The sequence below is a fragment of the Brassica napus genome, chromosome A8 (assembly GCF_020379485.1).
Source record: "Brassica napus cultivar Da-Ae chromosome A8, Da-Ae, whole genome shotgun sequence".
In the NCBI taxonomy this organism is placed as follows: Eukaryota; Viridiplantae; Streptophyta; class Magnoliopsida; order Brassicales; family Brassicaceae; genus Brassica; species Brassica napus.
In genome coordinates, this window is record NC_063441.1 from 10,353,449 (window position 1) to 10,371,322 (window position 17,874).

Below are 17,874 nucleotides of genomic sequence, written 5' to 3' on the forward strand. Positions count from 1 at the left end.
CAAAAGTCGTCTCTACATAATTCTACCTTTTTCAAATTGAACTACTCAACGTGTGTTCCCTGCTAAAAGAGTGATTCAAGTTTTTTTTTGAAAAAAATCTTAGATAAAATACTTTTTAAAAACTCTATAAAATATCCAAAGTTCTTATAAGCTTTTAATATTCAAATTTTTTTCATAACCCAGAAATATTTTAATTATTGGTTACCTCTTTTATATCTTTTAGGTTTGATCACTCTACTTATTTTAATTATATCAATTTTGTTGGAAACATGATTTCAATTCATCTTTTCTTAAATCATTTCTCTCAAAATTCACATATCAGTTATTACTTTATTCTTTTCTTATAAACAAATAACTTATAACATTAAATATGAGGAATATTAATCAAGAAATATTGTAAATAAAAGATTGGTGAAATTTAAAAATTAACGAAGAAAAATAATATGGTTAAGATATTTCATGAACAAATAAATTTAAAACATCAAAATGTTTATAAAAGTTTAGTTACAATTACTTATAACTTTTTCATAAATAAAAATTGTTGCTTTTGAAGTCAATAAACATTTAGCTAAAATCATTTACTAATATTTACCTAATAACATGTTGCATGAACATTTTGTTTAAAAAGGAAGAATATCAGAAAATAAATTTTAAAACTGAAATACATGAATGAGGGTAAATATTTGCTGGGGTCAAAATCAGTAACAACAAAATCAACGACCGCAAGTTCACGAGAAATATTTATTCTAAAAAGAGATGTAGAAAATCAAGACTAAAGCCTCGTATAGGTTTAAAAAACGTTATACGAGAAGTTCTCAGGATAGATAGTCCGATCTATTGGCAAGTGACATCAGGGAGACAAACAATGAAACAGAAAAAATGCCGACCATCATTCCCTAACCATCTGAATCGCCCAAAGATAGCCAAAACTCGACCTCGACCTTAACCAACTTGCCAAACAGCGAGCCGGGACAGCATCGTCCCGCTCGTCATAAGGCGAGCTGGAACAGCATCTTCCCGCTCTTCATATGGCGAGCTGGAACGCGATCATCCTCGCCATATGGCGGGCCGAGACAGCATCGTCCCGCTCGCCTCGTCCCGGCTCGCCATATGGCGAGCTGGATCGTCTCCGTCCTGCTTGCCATATGGCGAGTACGATTGCACTCCATCAATGTCATGCACTCTCATCTCGTCTTTGTAGCTTTCTTCTTTGAGCCTCAGCTATACAAGTCTCTTGTTTCATCTCGATTAGAGTTACCATTGGAACTTTACGATAAAAATCGCAAAGACTTGTTTTCTCGTATAAGTTCAAATTGATCGTATAAAATGACAACGGTTAACTTAACACCTTAGTTGTCTCGACTACACGATTAATTCGAGTTATTTTTAAAGAACCGACGTCGCACTAAAGGTGATCTTTCAAAGAAATCGTAAAAACGATAGGTCGAAACACGGCCCAAAAAAGTCTAAAACGCGGCTAAAAGCCCACTTACGATTTTTGGTGAAATTGAGCCCAATGTTACTATGAAGGCCTATCTTTTATTCACATGAAAAGATAAATGAAAAAAGTTTCGAAGATAAATGTCAAATTTCAAGAGATAATCATGAATATCGAAGAAAAATGGAATATTTCCGCAAAGCGATAAACTCGACCTGGGGAGCAGAAAAGAAAAGCCCAAACCGACCTAGGGGGAGCATATAAGGGATGCCAAGGCGAGAGGCGCAATAGAAAACTTTTTGACACAGAAAACTTAGCACTCAGAGCAATAGGAAAACTTTCCGTTTTTGCTATCGAGCTGTGACTCAATTAGGTTTTTGCAGTCTTAGGTTGCTAGAACTAGGGAACTCGCCGACAGCTCTTGTGGCCAAGGCTCTTACCTTTTTTATACGCTCTTACGCAAATTCAGAATAATACTTTTTTTGCTCTCTTTTCGATCTATATTTATCGTCTGTTTATTTCGTGTTTCTGATTACTTGGCGTGTGGTTTAGCAGATATCTGAGACCTCTAGAAAAGTTAGGTTTTCTTAGGTTTTCAAATTTAACAGAAATTAACGGTGTGAATTTCGGTTCCACAATATTAGTAATGCTTGGCTCTTCCATCTTAAGTTGTTCTTTTACTTTTCAATATCTTAAAGCTCTGATAAAGTGGTAAGAGTGGAAAATTGAACTCAAGCTTCTACAAGCTTGTCAAATGGTGTATATATAATCTATTGTGCGATTCAAATACATTCATAAGAGTTTTTTTTGACCTACGCATCCGCGCGGTTGTATGTTCATGTTTTTAACATTTAACAATATCCTAAACATAATTGTTTATGTTCTAGTTATATATCCATATTTGTTTTATAAAGTTGTGTCCTGCTCGATGTGTTTAGTGATCATTTATAAACTAGAGATTGTGTTATCTCCTTTATAGTTCTTTTATTGATTATACTTGGAAACCAAAATTAAAATATAAAAGTTTCAAGTATACTTGTTGGTTTTATGAAATTATAATATTAATATTCAGATTTAAAGTTGAATATGCTTAATAAATTTTTATATTGATATTTAATAAAAAGTACATTATTTAGACAGAAACATTTAAAAAAGTGCTTGCATATTACAAAATAAGAACATACAAAAATAAGTAAATATGTTTTCTAATTTTATACAGCAAGACTAATTTAAATTAAACAATTGTCCCATTTCGTTATCATTAAAATTTGCATATTACAAAAACATTTAAAAAAGTGCTTGCATATTACAAAATAAGAACATACAAAAATAAGTAAATATGTTTTCTAATTTTATACAGCAAGACTAATTTAAATTAAACAATTGTCCCATTTCGTTATCATTAAAATTTGGTACTTAATAAATTTACAATATGGATCGTCGTGGACATAAAACATAAATCAAAATCCATATTTTCCTGGAAATGAAAAACAGAAACTCAATTGCTTTCTACCGACTTTTCACATCTACAAAGAAAGTTTAACCTTATCCCTTTATTGGTGCCTACCCTTTGCATGGTGATATTCTTTCGAAAAATCGAGGGAAATTGTTCTTAGATTTAACACACCCTCATGGTCAGAAGATAAATCAATCGATTACTACTGCAGATTTCTGCGTAAAGGTTTGCTAACTACAGTCCTCAAAAAGGTTTATTTTTGGGTTTTAGATAAATGATGACCGTGTTATATACAATTTTTAATTCAAATATGTAGAAATTAGATGATAAATATTTCTTTTCAGAAATATCATTTCATTTTGAAAAATAATTTTCAGTTTTATTACATTTTAGAACACTACTTTTGATTTTATATTTCTGATTAATGATATTTTATATTTTATTTATATATAATTTATTTGTAATCAAATTTTACAGTTAAGTTATAAATTTATCGTAATATAGTTATATTTGTGTCCAAATAAGATAATTCATTTACTTAAATTGTCTGAATTTATTTGAATTTTATTTTAACTAGATTTTTTAACCGCGCTACGCGCGGATAAGATATTATAAGTATTTCTCAATTCTAAAAAATAATGTATAATATTGTATTATATTATTTAAAAAATATAAAATAAGACTACATAACATAAATATATTTTTTATATTTTCTTTGTGGAAATCATTATGTTGTTTGATTGCTGTACTTAATTCACATATTTGCATAGATATTTGTGATAGATGAATAACTATATTTTTATTATCAGTAAATAATATATATTTATTATATAATATAAGAAAAATAGAATTATTTACTTTTTAACAAACTTGTCTCATGTTGAGAACTCGGTTATAGACATATCATATTCGAATGAAACATTTTTACACTTATCAATCTTCTTAACAATCAAGAAACAAATCTGAATATCAAAACAATATCTCATACGATCTCTTTGTGGAATAACTGCTCTGAAGAAATTGAATTTATGCATAAAAAATGACTGGAAATGGATGTGCATATGTGTTATCTAAGTCAACTTTACAAAAAACTATGTATAGTTCATATATCATTTATGTCCATCCTATTTTTTTTGTCCATCATTTCTTAAACATCTTGAAATAAGTAATGCTAATTAATAATAAACTTTTTGCTCACAAAATAAAAATCAAATTTGTCTAATTATCGCTTAATTTGTCTAACTGATATATGTATTTCTCAATTCTAAAAAAATAATGTATAATATTGTATTACATTATTTAAAGAATATAAAATATGACTACATAACATAAATATATTTTTTAAATTTTCTTTGTGGAAATCATTATGTTGTTTGATTGTTGTACTTGATTCACATATTTGCATAGATATTTGTGATAGATGAATAACTATATTTTTATTATCACTAAATAATATATATTGATTATATAATATAAGAAAAATAAAATTATTTACTTTTTAAACAAACTTGTCTCATGTTGGGGACTCGGTTATAGACATATCATATTCGAAGGAGACATTTTTAGAGTTAACAATCTTCTTAACATTGAAAAAACAAATCTACATATCAAAACAATATCTCATACGATTTATTTGTGGAATAATTACTCTGAAGAAATTGAATTTAGACATCAAAAAGGACTGAAATGGATGTGCAGATATGTTATCTAAGTCTGATTCACAAAGTACTATTCATAGTTCATATATCATTAATGTCCATCCTATTTTTTTGTCCACCATAAAAAAATCAAATTTGTCTAATTATCGTTTAAATATTTTATTAATATTGTCTAAGAAGCTTTTAAGTGATATCATAGTTTCATTTATTAGTTTTTTTGTTAATTTTTAGAGGTTTTTGTATTTAAGATTTTTTTCCTTATTAAGCTTCTATTTCTTTCACAGAATTGATATATATATATATCATAAAAATTACCATTAAATCAGTTTTACTTATTTATTATTTTGTTTTAACGAAAATACACTTTTTAAATAATTTAATTTAAAATAAAATTATATATTAATTTGCTGTATTTTAACAATCTCATTGATTTAATTAATTTGCTTTGGTGGATAGCTAAAAAAGTTTTCATATGAATCGGGGAAAGTAAGCTTATGTTGTTATATTATATTTATTTTGTGTATATAGAATCTATATATAATGCTAGTGTAATAAAGAAAGAACATTATTTTTTTGTAACTTCAAAAAGATACATTATTACAATTTGAAATGAATCAAAATTGAATAAAATGGTAATTAAATATTTGTAAATCTAATTGTTTAGTTGGATTCTCATGAAAAAAAATCGATTGGTTAAACAAATGTTTCAAAATTTGTTGTGGTATTGTTTTGTCTATAAATTATAAAATTTATTGAATTAATATATTTAATTATTGCATCCTTAAATAATATTTTATTAAGACATTAGAAAAATATGTTTTGAGTTGTTTTGTCAAATTGTACAAAAATCTATGCTTTTTCATATTTGTAACTTCAAAAAGATACATTATTACAATTTGAAATGAATCAAAATTGAATAAAATGGTAATTAAATATTTGTAAATCTAATTTTTTTTATCTTGGATTCTCATGAAAAAAATCGATTGGTTAAACAAATGTTTCAAAATTTGTTGTGGTATTTTTTTGTCTATAAATTAAAAAATTTATTGAATTAATATATTTAATTATTGCATCCTTAAATAATATTTTATTAAGACATTAGAAAAATATGTTTTGAGTTGTTTTGTCAAATTGTACAAAAATCTATGCTTTTTCATATTTGTAACTTCAAAAAGATACATTATGACAATTTGAAATTAATCAAAATTGAATAAAATGGTAATTAAATATTTGTAAATCTAATTTTTTTTTATCTTGTTTAGTTGGATTCTCATGAAAAAAAATCGATTGGTTAAACAAATGTTTCAAAATTTGTTGTGGTATTGTTTTGTCTATAAATTATAAAATTTATTGAATTAATATATTTAATTATTGCATCCTTAAATAATATTTTATTAAGACATTAGAAAAATATGTTTTGAGTTGTTTTGTCAAATTGTACAAAAATCTATGTTTTTTCATATTTGTAACTTCAAAAAGATACATTATGACAATTTGAAATTAATCAAAATTGAATAAAATGGTAATTAAATATTTGTAAATCTAATTTTTTTTTATCTTGTTTAGTTGGATTCTCATGAAAAAAAATCGATAGGTTAAACAAATGTTTCAAAATTTGTTGTGTTATTGTTTTGTCTATAAATTACAAAATTTATTGAATTAATATATTTAATTATTGCACCCTTAAATAATATTTTATTAAGACATTAGAGAAGTATGTTTTGAGTTGTTTTGTCAAAATTTTACAAAAATCTATGCTTTTTCATATTTGACACGAAAATTTATATGTTAAACTTACTTTTACAAAATTCTTAACTTTGTCACGAAAACAAAAAACTATGTTTTTTCATATTTGTCAACGTTCTCACACTTTCTAAGAATATATTAGCTTAGTCACTTACTTATTTTTTTTTTACAAAACAAAGTATCGGAATCTTGAAAGTTGAATTCATATTATTGTAAATGTACATAAGAGTTTGTGATTATATACTTAGTGGTTCTTGTATATTTGTCCAAGAAAGTTTCAATGGCTTAGTGGTAACTATCCTATATATATATCATACTAACCCGGGTTCGATTCTCACATTTGTATTGTTTTTTTTTTATTTTTTACGAAAAATAAATGAGATGACATGGCAATTTTGGGTTCTCTAATTGGTTGATTTTTTTATCCTATGTGGACATCCTCTCCATGGCTTATATCCCCCTTTTAGTATAGTATAGATTGGTTTAAACTTTAATCGGATAACCCACAAATTAAGTAATATAATGAATTAAATGTAATTTCCCTAAAATTTACTTATGAACAAAGTATTTTCAAAATAATGCGTAAGATTGTTGTTTACGACGATTTAGGAATGCTAACATAGTTATAGGAATATGCAAAGTAGAAGTCGATTTTAAGGATTAGTTGGTATCTTAACAAATTTTAGAGAATAATCTGGGATAAATTTTTTTAGAAAATTACCAGTAAATATTAATAGAATATATTGGTTTCTTTCATATATTAATTCGTAAAAAATAGACTTGAATTTATTATATATTTACATACTAAAATGTAAACATTGTTTATATATGACTTTTATCTTATGATCTAGAACGTAACTTAGACTATCATACAAAAATGTATTGTCAAATGCTAATAGTTTTAATTATATGTAAAAGCATATTATATTTCATATTATTGTATAGTATATCTCTATTTATAATTTCACGTCATTTAAATATTGAGTAATATAACTTTTGAGTTATTTGTATTGTTCTCGAATGGCCTAAAAAATTAATATCAAAATGATCAGTATATTAATATTATGATTAGGCCAGATTTATATAATAGTAGGAAAAACCTAGTGGCAAGACATTAATACTAATTAGTATCCTTTTATGAGCAGACGTTAGTATAATTATATTATTTATAAATAAATGGTTTGGACATTGAGTATTGAATAGGTAAAGATTTTGTGTTTTTGAGAGCGCGCCGCGCAGATTTACTCATGAAAAATGATGTGTGCAAGTTAATAGTGTAGTGAGAACAGTGTCGGCCCAGAATTATAAAAAACGCCTAAAACGAATTTACAAAAATGATGCCCCTTACTAGTTACTAAGGTCAAACTCATAATCTTTAGAAGACTTGTAAACTCTCTAGCCACTACACCACCCAGATATTTCTGTTACTAGCACCCCAAACTCTCCTATAGTATTTGGCGTCCGAAACCCATACTTCACGGGTGAGAACTAGAAATATTTGCAAACCAAACCCACGAAATATAAATTTTCACATTAAACCTACGAATTATTGGGCTAGAGAACCTCAATAGATAGAAGCGAAGTAATGGGTAGGGAATGTGTTAAACGCCCGAGTTTAATACCAATGGCATAGATCCCCTATATATTAAAAGAGAAACATTACAACATATTTTTGTCGTCACATGTCACCACTACAATCATTCTTAGAATTTTTAGGAAAATATGTTGGTCCATATAAATATATAATAAGCTTTTTATTAAACTAACCATAAATTAATCATAAATGTTCTTCATTGTTTCCTTAAATAAAAATCACGGAATTACCTAATGTGGATGAAGTATATATGACAATTAATGATTTTGAATAATAAAGATTTGATAAAAACTAGTCTATTCTCTATCATTTTTCAAAATTTTAAATTATTAAAATAAATTAAACAACCATATTAACTATATAAAAAAATTTTAGATTTTTTTGTATATGTTATATTTTGAATTTTTAAAAACAAATATAAATGACTAAAGTTGTTAAAAATCTCACATTGAAATTTTTGTGATCCATGGTTTAAAATTTATGTTATAACAAGATACAAATGATTACGAAATTACATAAGTAGGAAATATCATTTAATAAATATTATATATATGTATATTAATATTTTTTTAAATAAATTATATACTATATAAAATACATAAGTATTTTAATTTAGAATTTGCTTTGAATTTTTTTGATAAACATTTTGAACAATTATTGACAACTTAATATTTAGATTTTAAACTTTGCATTGAATGTTTTTAAAATTATTAATTACTAAAACTATTAAACATCCCACAAATTTTTTTATTGTTATCATTGATTTAAAAAATTTGTTATAAAGAAATACAAATGATCAAAAATAATATGAGTATAAAATATTTTTTAACAAATATCAATATTAAAAATGTACTATATATCTATGATAATATCATTTAAACTTAATTTTATACCATATAAAATAGAAAAAAGTGTTTGTCTGGATTAATAAAATTTATTTAAGTATTTGTACCAATTTAATTATATACGTAATAGTTACTAAATTTTTAATTAATCAATATATATTTATTATTTCATAATATGTAAAAAATGTATAAAACTTAAAAATAATTTGTATATAATATTAATTCCGCGCAAGGCGCGGATCTTAACCTTGTATATAATTATTTAGGAAAACTCAAAGGTTAATTCATATTTGTACAACCAAAAATATAAGAGAAAATATTGTTACAATAGTATATGAAATTTTTTACATCAAGAGGCACTTTATCACTTTTTAATTACATCATAAGCCACAATACACTTGTAAGACACTTTTTCATGGGACCTACAGAGAAAATATACAGATTTGCCTTTAATGAGAAGAAAAATAGATTTTTTTATATACTAGAGGAAAGAGAAAGTGTGTTTCTTTATTATTATTATTTAATATACTTCTTAATATTTTGTTTTTGCTTATTCTTGAATTAAAAATACATATACCAAATTTTGTTGATATAATAAATTATGTTTTTTTATTCTCTATAATTTGATACCTACTTTAATATATTTTTTTGTTATATTTCAAGCATGGACGGGTAAGCATGGATGGGTGAACATGGACGGCTATTTGTGGACGAGTAAAATTATGATTAAAATTCAAAATTTAGCATACTACATATCTCATGGTGGAGGATTGTGACGAACTCGAACCACCGCAGCTTCACCGAGCTCATCCACGACGATATTGAGCTCGGAATCCATGGTGTGACTCACCGAGAATAAGAGCTGACTCGTTTTGACCAAGGGTTTTGGAGGAGGAGATGACTCGTTTTAACTTTTTGGCTTGTTTAGCTTTGTTTTCATCACTCAAACTTGTTTTTTTCCTCGACATGTACGTGGTCGTAATTGGTTTGAAGTTATTAATTTGTTCATCCTTGATATTGTGGACACATTGGCATCCATATCATAGCCTTTGAATATGTTACATTTTTTTATCAAGGTTTAGTGTTTGAGTTACTATTCTATCCACCACAACAAATTTTAATTTCCTATCCACAAATTAAAGAGATCTCTTTTGTTCTTTATTCATGGTTATGTTAGTGTCTATATCAACAACATAATCAAAATCTTCTTATTCCCATCTACAGACAAACATTGTTGTTGGAGTTGTGTCATTAAACTCAGCCATTGTAGAGTTGCTCTGATAAAATTTCTGGAATTTTTACATTTATCTCCGTCCATGCATCACCCGTCCACACATCATCCGTCTACGCAACAAATGTCTATTAAAGGTAAAGTTATCGACAGTTTATTGCTGATCCACAATAAAGTGTCTCACATGTAAAAAATGACTTTGATAAGTCAAAAAGTGGCCTAGAGAGTAATCAACTCTGAAATACAAGAGGAAAAAGTAGTTTGGATTACAAATGCCAGTAGTAATGGGCTTGAGGTACGAATATCGAATTCGACAGACAGATTGGACCGGACACAATCTGCAGTAAACGACGCCGTATGAAAATGCAATATTTGCATTTTGCAGTGACTAGAAAGTGCATTCGACTGGTACTCCCCACTCGCGGCCGTGCTTTCTCTTTTTCTCTTCAGTCATCTTTGTTTTTGTGCTTTTCATATCTTAAAGCAAATCTGATTTCAAAAGGAATCACCGACGAAAGAAAAGAAAGGAAAAAGAAGAATGAGTGAGGGGAGGATAAAGAAGAGTGTGAACGGAGGAGCACCGGCGCAAACAAATCCGGATGATCGGAGATCTAGTGTTGAAGCATCTTCTCAAGGGGCGGGGGCGGGGAAGCAGCGAGCTGTGATAAAAAGTGCTGATATGAAGGAGGATATGCAGAAGGAGGCTATCGATATCGCTATCACCGTTAGTCTCCCTTACTCCCTTTATCTCTCTCTCTCTCTCTCTTGATGTCTACATTCTTCTTCGATTCTAGGGATTTCTGATTTTTTGATCCTTGAATTAGTGCCTGTGAGTTGCCGATTTCATCGCTTAAGTTCGATTTGATGTTAGTGAGCTCAAGTTTATTGTTGATAATCTGAACTGCGTAACTAAAGTCTGTTGAATCATCCTCTGGAGTTATTATTATGTTTTGTAGTTTCTAAAAAAAGGTTTTACATTTTTGTTGTTGTTGTACAGGCATTTGAGAAGAACAGTGTGGAGAAGGATATAGCTGAGAATATAAAAAAGGAGTTTGACAAGAAACATGGTGCTACTTGGCATTGCATTGTTGGTCGCAACTTTGGTTTGTACTCTACTCTACTTACTTACTTCCCCTCTTCTTATCCAGGGGGGGGAGATCTCTTAGTAACTTATGTCTTCTTTGGCTCGTTTATATTTTCCTGCTTTGTCTCTTATCCTTGTGAGTTAGATCAATTGTTTGGTTTGGGAAGGTTGTTCTTCTTGCGTTTCGATGGGTTTTGTCCGCTTAGCTTTGGGGATGTATAGGTCTCTCTGCTCAGTGGAATTTATGCTTAAATTATTATTTAAGCTAAGCAACTAATTTAGTCTACAATATGAAATTCCGATCTATTATCTTATAGCTAGCTTCATCAGAGTTCATTTTGCCTTGTTCGAATTTTTATATATATTAAGTCTTTGGATGTAGCTTTTCTTTTCTGTCAAACAAGGGATACATTTCTGAAACCTGTATTGGGTGTGAATGATAATCGTATTACTCTATGACTATAATCTTAACCGATCAATTCATTTTCCCTGCAGGTTCTTACGTAACCCACGAGACTAACCATTTCGTTTACTTTTACCTCGACCAAAAAGCTGTTCTGCTCTTCAAGTCCGGTTAAGAATTCCGAAACCAAGAAAGCTCCTCATCTGGTGCATTTATTGTCATCACGTTGTAGTTAGTTCCTTCCTTGTGTTCTACGCGTATGTGTATGTGTTGCTTTGTAAGGCTTTCACCAACAACACTTTAAACTGTATGTATATTCGATTTTAAAACTCAGTTTCCAGAAAACCGGAATTTCCGGTTTGTGTTTACTGCTTCTTTCTGAATTTGATCAAAGTCAACCCGTACAAAAAAAAATTCTTAAACAAGTCTTAAAAATAGCAAAAGTAGTTGTCATTTACGAAGTTGAGGGGTTCATATGTAAACAAATCAAACTTTGGGGGACTGAAAGAGCAAATTTCGGTTTAAAAGTAGTCGCACAGGCAAAGTTCAATTTGTATTACGATTTAGAGGGAGGGAGGAAGAAGAATCAGATCGGAGAAAATGACAATGACGACGTCGATGATACAGAGGCTGTTCACGCAAGGCACCAAGATCGTCTGCGTCGGGCGTAACTACGCCGCTCACGCCAAAGAACTAGGCAACGCCGTTCCCAAGGTATTGCAGATCTCTTTGTAATCCAATCGGATATGCATTGCGTTTACAAACCTTAAATTGGATATCTCTGATGTTGATTTTTTTGATGGAAACAGGAACCAGTTATATTCTTAAAGCCGACGTCATCATACTTAGAGAACGGAGGAACGATTGAGATTCCACATCCTCTAGAATCACTCCATCATGAGGTGGAGCTCGCTGTAGTGATGGGAGAGAAGGCTAGAGATGTACCCGAGGCAACCGCCATGGATTACATTGGAGGTACTACTGTCATCTTTAGTTTTGCTTTCTCTCAATTGTACATATGTACTTACATTTTTTTATTTTTTTAATTCTTGGCTTTTAAGGATATGCGGTTGCTCTTGATATGACTGCTAGGGAACTCCAAGCTACTGCCAAGGTAGTACAAACCCGATTTCACTTCTATATCAACCCCCTCTTGTTACCTTGTTTCTTTACTTGAACCTTGATGATACAACTCACTCTTTAATGAATTGCCCTTGATTGAGAGTTTTTGGATCATGACTTAGGCTTTTAAGACTGATCCAACCACCCATTTCCATGGATGTGTGGTTTTTGCATATTCACAGATTCTTTTTTTTTTTTTTACAAGAAGATAGCTAATATGTTGTTTTTGAGCTTAAGTATTCATTGTGTTTAAATTCTTGTCTCTTTAGGCATCTGGTCTCCCTTGGACTCTTGCTAAAGGACAGGATACTTTCACTCCAATAAGCTCTGTTGTAAGTATTCTCTTCTGAAACCTAGATGATTATCCTGATATTATCTAGATTATATGAAAAAAAAATGCTACTTTCTGTTTCTGGAATGGACCCATTTCTTCCCTATGCGGTTAGGGTTCTCGCCTAAAATTAATTTCTCAAGCCTACTGTGGTGGTTGTATATCTAGTTGAGACTAGGAAAGTCTCACCACGCAGTAGTTTGAGTTTTATTGCTTTAACAGCCAACCTGACATGAAGTCATATGCCTATCTTGCTTGGAATCAAAACTCTTTTTCCTCTCCTAGTTTCAGTTTTTGTTTCTCTTGTCGTGTTTCAGCTGCCAAAGGCGATGGTGCATGATCCTGATAACCTAGAACTTTGGCTGAAGGTTTGTCTTCCCCCACCCACTCTCTTTGTCCTGTCGACGCTTTAAAAAGTTGATTCCCTCAATCTGCAACGACCAAACTGAATCCATTTTGTGATGTCAGGTTGATGGTGAAACAAGACAGAAGGGTTTGACAAAAGATATGATCTTCAAGGTTCCGTACCTCATCAGCTACATAAGCTCTATAATGACTCTCTACGAAGGAGATGTCATCTTGACAGGTATTTTCTTTGCAATGTGTTCCGTGTTTAAAAACATTCAGAGCCAACCCTAAAAAACTTATGACACAATGCATTCAAATTATTTATAGGTACGCCAGAAGGTGTTGGACCTGTAAAGATAGGACAGAAGATAACCGCAGGGATCACTGGTCTATCTGAAGTTCAGTTCGATGTTGATAGGCGTCTAAAGCCTTTGAGTTAATTGTTTTGTTTGTGTTTCATATAATACTATTAATAAAAATGTTAAGCTTTTGATTTACGTAATAAACCGTGTGTAATTTTCTTCATTTATTGTATTTCCTTGCACTTGAGATTGAGAAAGGAGAATAGAAAGTTAGAAACTAGAACTCTCAATAATGCAAAGTCAAACAAATATGTTTTCGATATTTTAAGTAACTATCTTATCTAATTTTGAATTTCTCATCTGTATTTTATTTATTATTTTAATAATATAACATTAGGATTTAGCTTTGTTTCTTGTTGTACTAGAGTTCATCAGGATTTAAGAGTTCTTTGAAAGATTTAATTATGATTTAGGAGGGTGTAATGAGATTGAAATTTTTTATTTTTCCAAACAATTCAAAATCTACGATAAATTATGATAGTTTCTTTCTCAGAAAATGAGTAGTCTAACAACTTAAAAAAAAAAAAGATTCGTATATATCAGAAAAGAATTTAAAATGCTGTTTTCTTTGTTCTTTTGTGGTCTACTTGTACATTTTAATATGACGTTAAAGAGACTTCGTAGTGGTTCAAACAGAAAAAAGGAAAATTTGTAGGAAAGTGTCTTCGCAGACCAGAGTCAACCGGAGAAGGAAGAGTATTGATTGATATCAGAGAGGAGAAAATGGCGACGTCGAAGATAGAGAGGCAGTTCAAGCAAGGCACCAAGATCGTCGGCGTCAGTCGCAACTACGCCGCTCATGTCAACGCCCTTCCCAAGGTATGCAGATTCTCTCTTTCGATCACAATCGTATGCGGTTACAAACCCTAAATATCGATCTCGAATCAAAACAACAGGAACCAGTTATATTCTTAAAGCCAACTTCATCATACTTGGAGAACGGAGGAACGATTGAGATCCCACATCCTCTGGATTCACTTTATCATGAGGTGGAGCTTGCTGTAGTGATCGCAAAGAAGGCTAGAGATGTACCCGAGTCAACCGCCATGGAATACGTTGGAGGTAAGTACTGTTTTCATTCTCTTAGCTGTCTAGTATATAGATATACCATCTCTGCTTACAGTTAGTTTTTTGCTGTTTCTTAAGGATATGCGGTTGCTCTTGATATGTCCGCTAGGGAAATCCAAGCTTCCGCCAAGGTAGTACAAACCCCCATCCATCGCTCTTGTTAGCTTTGTTTCTTGTTGTACTCTTCTGTTGGGATGTCAAATGGGGATGGGCGTTTTTTAGCTGGACGTTTTTGGGCGAAGCCCACCATGACCAGTTGGGTTACCCATTAGACCCTGACGCCTATTTAATCTAAATAGTCTAATTTTGTATTTATGGGGAAAATATAATTTTACTGTTTTTATGGAAATTTTAATTTTGCAATTTTGACATAACGCAATTGACAAAAATAAACTTGATTTTACAATTTTTGCGAGAATAAATTCTATGATTGAGAGTTTTATTTTTGTGTATTTGGATCATGATTTAGGCTTTTAAGACTGATTCAACCACCATTTCCATGGATATGTTGTTTAAAATTATTTTCTCTTTAGGCATCTGGTCTCCCTTGGACTCTTGGCAAAGGACAGGATACTTTCACACCAATAGGCTCTGTTGTAAGTATTCTTCTGTAACCTATATGCATATATAAATTATATAAATGCTACTTTTTGTTTTATGTCGTGATTTTATATCTAGTTGAGACAAAAAAAGTCTCAAAGTGCAGGATGTTTATTGCTTTGACAGCCAACTTGACATGAAATCTTATGTATGTTTTGCATCTCCTAGTCTCAGTTTTGTTTCTCTTGTTGTGTTTCAGCTGCCAAAGGCGATGGTGCACGATCCCGATAATCTGGAACTTTGGCTGAAGGTTTGTCTTCCCCCATTCTCTTTGTCCTGTTGTCGCTTAAAAAATTTGTCTTCAAGGTCTAAACTAAATCCATTTTGTGATATAAGGTTGATGGTGAAACAAGACAAAAGGGTTTAACAAAAGATATGATCTTCAAGGTCCCGTACCTTATCAGCTACATAAGTTCTTTCATGACTCTCTACGAAGGAGATGTCATCTTGACAGGTATTTACTTACATTTTTCTGTGTGTTTCCATGTTAAAAAAACTTATGAGCCAATGCATTCAAATTATAGGTACACCAGAAGGTGTTGGACCTGTAAAGATAGGTCAGAAGATAACCGCAGGGATCACTGGTCTATCTGAAGTTCAGTTCGATGTTGATAGGCGTGTAAAACCTCTGAGCTAAGTGTTTTCACATGCTTCATGTAATTAGAAAAATGTCAATCTTTTGTGGTAATAAACAATAATGTATTTCCTTGACTTAAGAAGGGAGAATATAAGCTAAAACACCAATAGTTATCTTGTTAACTATTGAAGTTATAACCCGGGTGAATGATCTGTTTCTCCACGAAAGCTGTTATATAGCATCAGATCCCCATCAAACTATGGCTTTGTGCCAGACCTAAGTCATCATCTCATATATCCTTATGCAAAGGAAAACAAATCCACTATATCCTTCGTCAATCTCAATACACTTCATCATTTATTGAAAACGTAAAACCCGATTTTACCCCTGTCTATTTTTTCGAATTATTATTTTAAAATTGTTTTAAAATTTTTTAGAATTTAATTTTTTTAGAAATTTTAAAAAATTAAAATTTAAAAATTCAAAATTTCATTTTTTCGATTTTTCAATTTTTTAATTCACACGTATTACTGATCCGCTAATGTTACCGAGGTAGTTGTGCCGAGTTCTACCAGTTCTACTGAGGTAGTTGTATCAGTTTGTACTAGTTATACTAATGTAGTTGTACCGAGTTCTACTAGTTTTGTCTTGAGTTTTACTAGTTTTACTGAGTTAGTTGTACCATGTTTTACTAGTTTTACTTAGTTAGTGGTACCGAGTTTTACTAGTTTTACTGAGATGGTTATACCGAGTATTCCTAGTTCTATTGAGTTAGTTGTACCGAGTTCTACTGAATTTCAGATCTAAAAAATAAAAATATAAGAAACGATAGACCCAAATTCTACAGTTCCACCAAATACAAAGTTATTTCAAACTAGTGGTTTGCCCGCCCTACGGGCGGGATGAGGGCGGGATGTTGTTTCAGTTATTTATGTGTTGTATTTTATTGTATTTTTAATATAGCTCATTTTTCTTGTGTTAAAAACTAAATCAAGTTGGTTTATAATAGTTAATTTGTTCTATTACAATATGGTAGTTTTTTGCAACTTCTAAGTTGTGTTTTTGTGTGCTTACGGATAAAATATGTGGATGTTTTGTTTTTATTTCATTTTCTGTACATTGATTTTAGAGAGTTTGAAAAATAAGCAAGGTTTGATCTTCTCATAATTAATGTATTATTTTTTACATAAGAGTAGTTTGAAACATTTTGTACTAATGGTTTTTAATTTGATTTGAAGTTATTTTGATATAATAATCAAATATATGATTTAGCTATTAATCCTTTTCGCATCACTGTTTTGAAATTAAGAAAAATGAGTAAAACCTAAATATTTTTTTCTAACAAAAAATAAGTATATTCTTTTTTTTTTGGTCTGCAAAATAAATATATTCATGAATAATATATTAGTCTTTCTACATCTTGGAATAAAATACAAATGACTACTTTGTATTATAAGTACATTTGAATTATATTTTACTGAGTTATTTGCTTCTAACATTCTAATTTAGATTACAACTTTACAGGGAACCAAGTCGTTTTCTATGTATCATCAATTCAACGCACTTCACGCAAGGTCCAAAGGAGGGGTAATAGATTATACAAAACGTAATTCCAAGAAGAGACCAAATGAAGCTTTTCTGCTTTTTTCAATTTTTTGCTCTCTCGTGTAAATTTGTTTAAAGGCTTTGTCAGTGAATATGGTGTGTTTGGAGAAGATTCTGGCACAGGATGCATTCTGCCGCTCTTGCAGAAGTTGCATTTTTCATTGGTCTTGAAAAGAACATATTTCTTCAGTTTTTTTTGTCTACCCAGGTCCTGGGCTTTTGATCGCAACTTTAAATACCAAATGAGCAAAACGTATTTCATGTGTTCTTTGTTGCAGTGACATTGTGGAAATGGCAAGCTATGCACCGCACTTTGTAAATGCAAACGATAAACACTAACTCTCATTCTTTTGGTATAATTACTCAGGAAGTCAAGGCAACAACAATCTCAAAATTCTTGAATTGA

General features: G+C 30.4%; 3 protein-coding genes across 3 annotated transcripts; all 3 read left to right on the forward strand.

Moving 5' to 3' along the window:
* The first annotated feature begins 10,351 nt into the window (after positions 1–10,351).
* LOC106360641 (dynein light chain LC6, flagellar outer arm) lies at positions 10,352–11,823 on the forward strand. The gene is made up of 3 exons (XM_013800270.3): positions 10,352–10,692; positions 10,966–11,071; positions 11,548–11,823. The coding sequence occupies exons 1-3, from the start codon at positions 10,507–10,509 to the stop codon at positions 11,628–11,630; spliced, it is 375 nt and encodes a 124-aa protein (XP_013655724.1). The 5' UTR covers positions 10,352–10,506; the 3' UTR covers positions 11,631–11,823.
* A 56-nt stretch (positions 11,824–11,879) lies between these two features.
* LOC106360642 (probable acylpyruvase FAHD1, mitochondrial) lies at positions 11,880–13,805 on the forward strand. Its single transcript, XM_013800271.3, has 7 exons — positions 11,880–12,169; positions 12,265–12,430; positions 12,517–12,569; positions 12,847–12,909; positions 13,226–13,276; positions 13,377–13,494; positions 13,584–13,805. The coding sequence occupies exons 1-7, from the start codon at positions 12,056–12,058 to the stop codon at positions 13,694–13,696; spliced, it is 678 nt and encodes a 225-aa protein (XP_013655725.1). The 5' UTR covers positions 11,880–12,055; the 3' UTR covers positions 13,697–13,805.
* Positions 13,806–14,181: 376 nt separating this feature from the next.
* LOC106359591 (probable acylpyruvase FAHD1, mitochondrial) lies at positions 14,182–16,057 on the forward strand. The gene is made up of 7 exons (XM_013799265.3): positions 14,182–14,437; positions 14,515–14,680; positions 14,765–14,817; positions 15,220–15,282; positions 15,486–15,536; positions 15,623–15,740; positions 15,811–16,057. The coding sequence occupies exons 1-7, from the start codon at positions 14,342–14,344 to the stop codon at positions 15,921–15,923; spliced, it is 660 nt and encodes a 219-aa protein (XP_013654719.1). The 5' UTR covers positions 14,182–14,341; the 3' UTR covers positions 15,924–16,057.
* The last annotated feature ends 1,817 nt before the right edge of the window (positions 16,058–17,874 follow it).

What these genes read in the sequence shown, in the direction of transcription:
- LOC106360641 (XM_013800270.3), top strand. Translation starts at nt 10,507, where the DNA reads ATGAGTGAGGGGAGGATAAAGAAGAGTGTGAACGGAGGAGCACCGGCG. An exon ending in CTATCGATATCGCTATCACC is followed by an intron (nt 10,693 to 10,965) that starts GTTAGTCTCCCT and finishes GTTGTTGTACAG; the next exon opens with GCATTTGAGAAGAACAGTGT. An exon ending in CATTGTTGGTCGCAACTTTG is followed by an intron (nt 11,072 to 11,547) that starts GTTTGTACTCTA and finishes TTTTCCCTGCAG; the next exon opens with GTTCTTACGTAACCCACGAG.
- LOC106359591 (XM_013799265.3), top strand. Translation starts at nt 14,342, where the DNA reads ATGGCGACGTCGAAGATAGAGAGGCAGTTCAAGCAAGGCACCAAGATC. An exon ending in ATGTCAACGCCCTTCCCAAG is followed by an intron (nt 14,438 to 14,514) that starts GTATGCAGATTC and finishes TCAAAACAACAG; the next exon opens with GAACCAGTTATATTCTTAAA. An exon ending in AAATCCAAGCTTCCGCCAAG is followed by an intron (nt 14,818 to 15,219) that starts GTAGTACAAACC and finishes TTTTCTCTTTAG; the next exon opens with GCATCTGGTCTCCCTTGGAC.
- LOC106360642 (XM_013800271.3), top strand. Translation starts at nt 12,056, where the DNA reads ATGACAATGACGACGTCGATGATACAGAGGCTGTTCACGCAAGGCACC. An exon ending in TCACTCCAATAAGCTCTGTT is followed by an intron (nt 12,910 to 13,225) that starts GTAAGTATTCTC and finishes GTCGTGTTTCAG; the next exon opens with CTGCCAAAGGCGATGGTGCA. An exon ending in AGGAGATGTCATCTTGACAG is followed by an intron (nt 13,495 to 13,583) that starts GTATTTTCTTTG and finishes AATTATTTATAG; the next exon opens with GTACGCCAGAAGGTGTTGGA.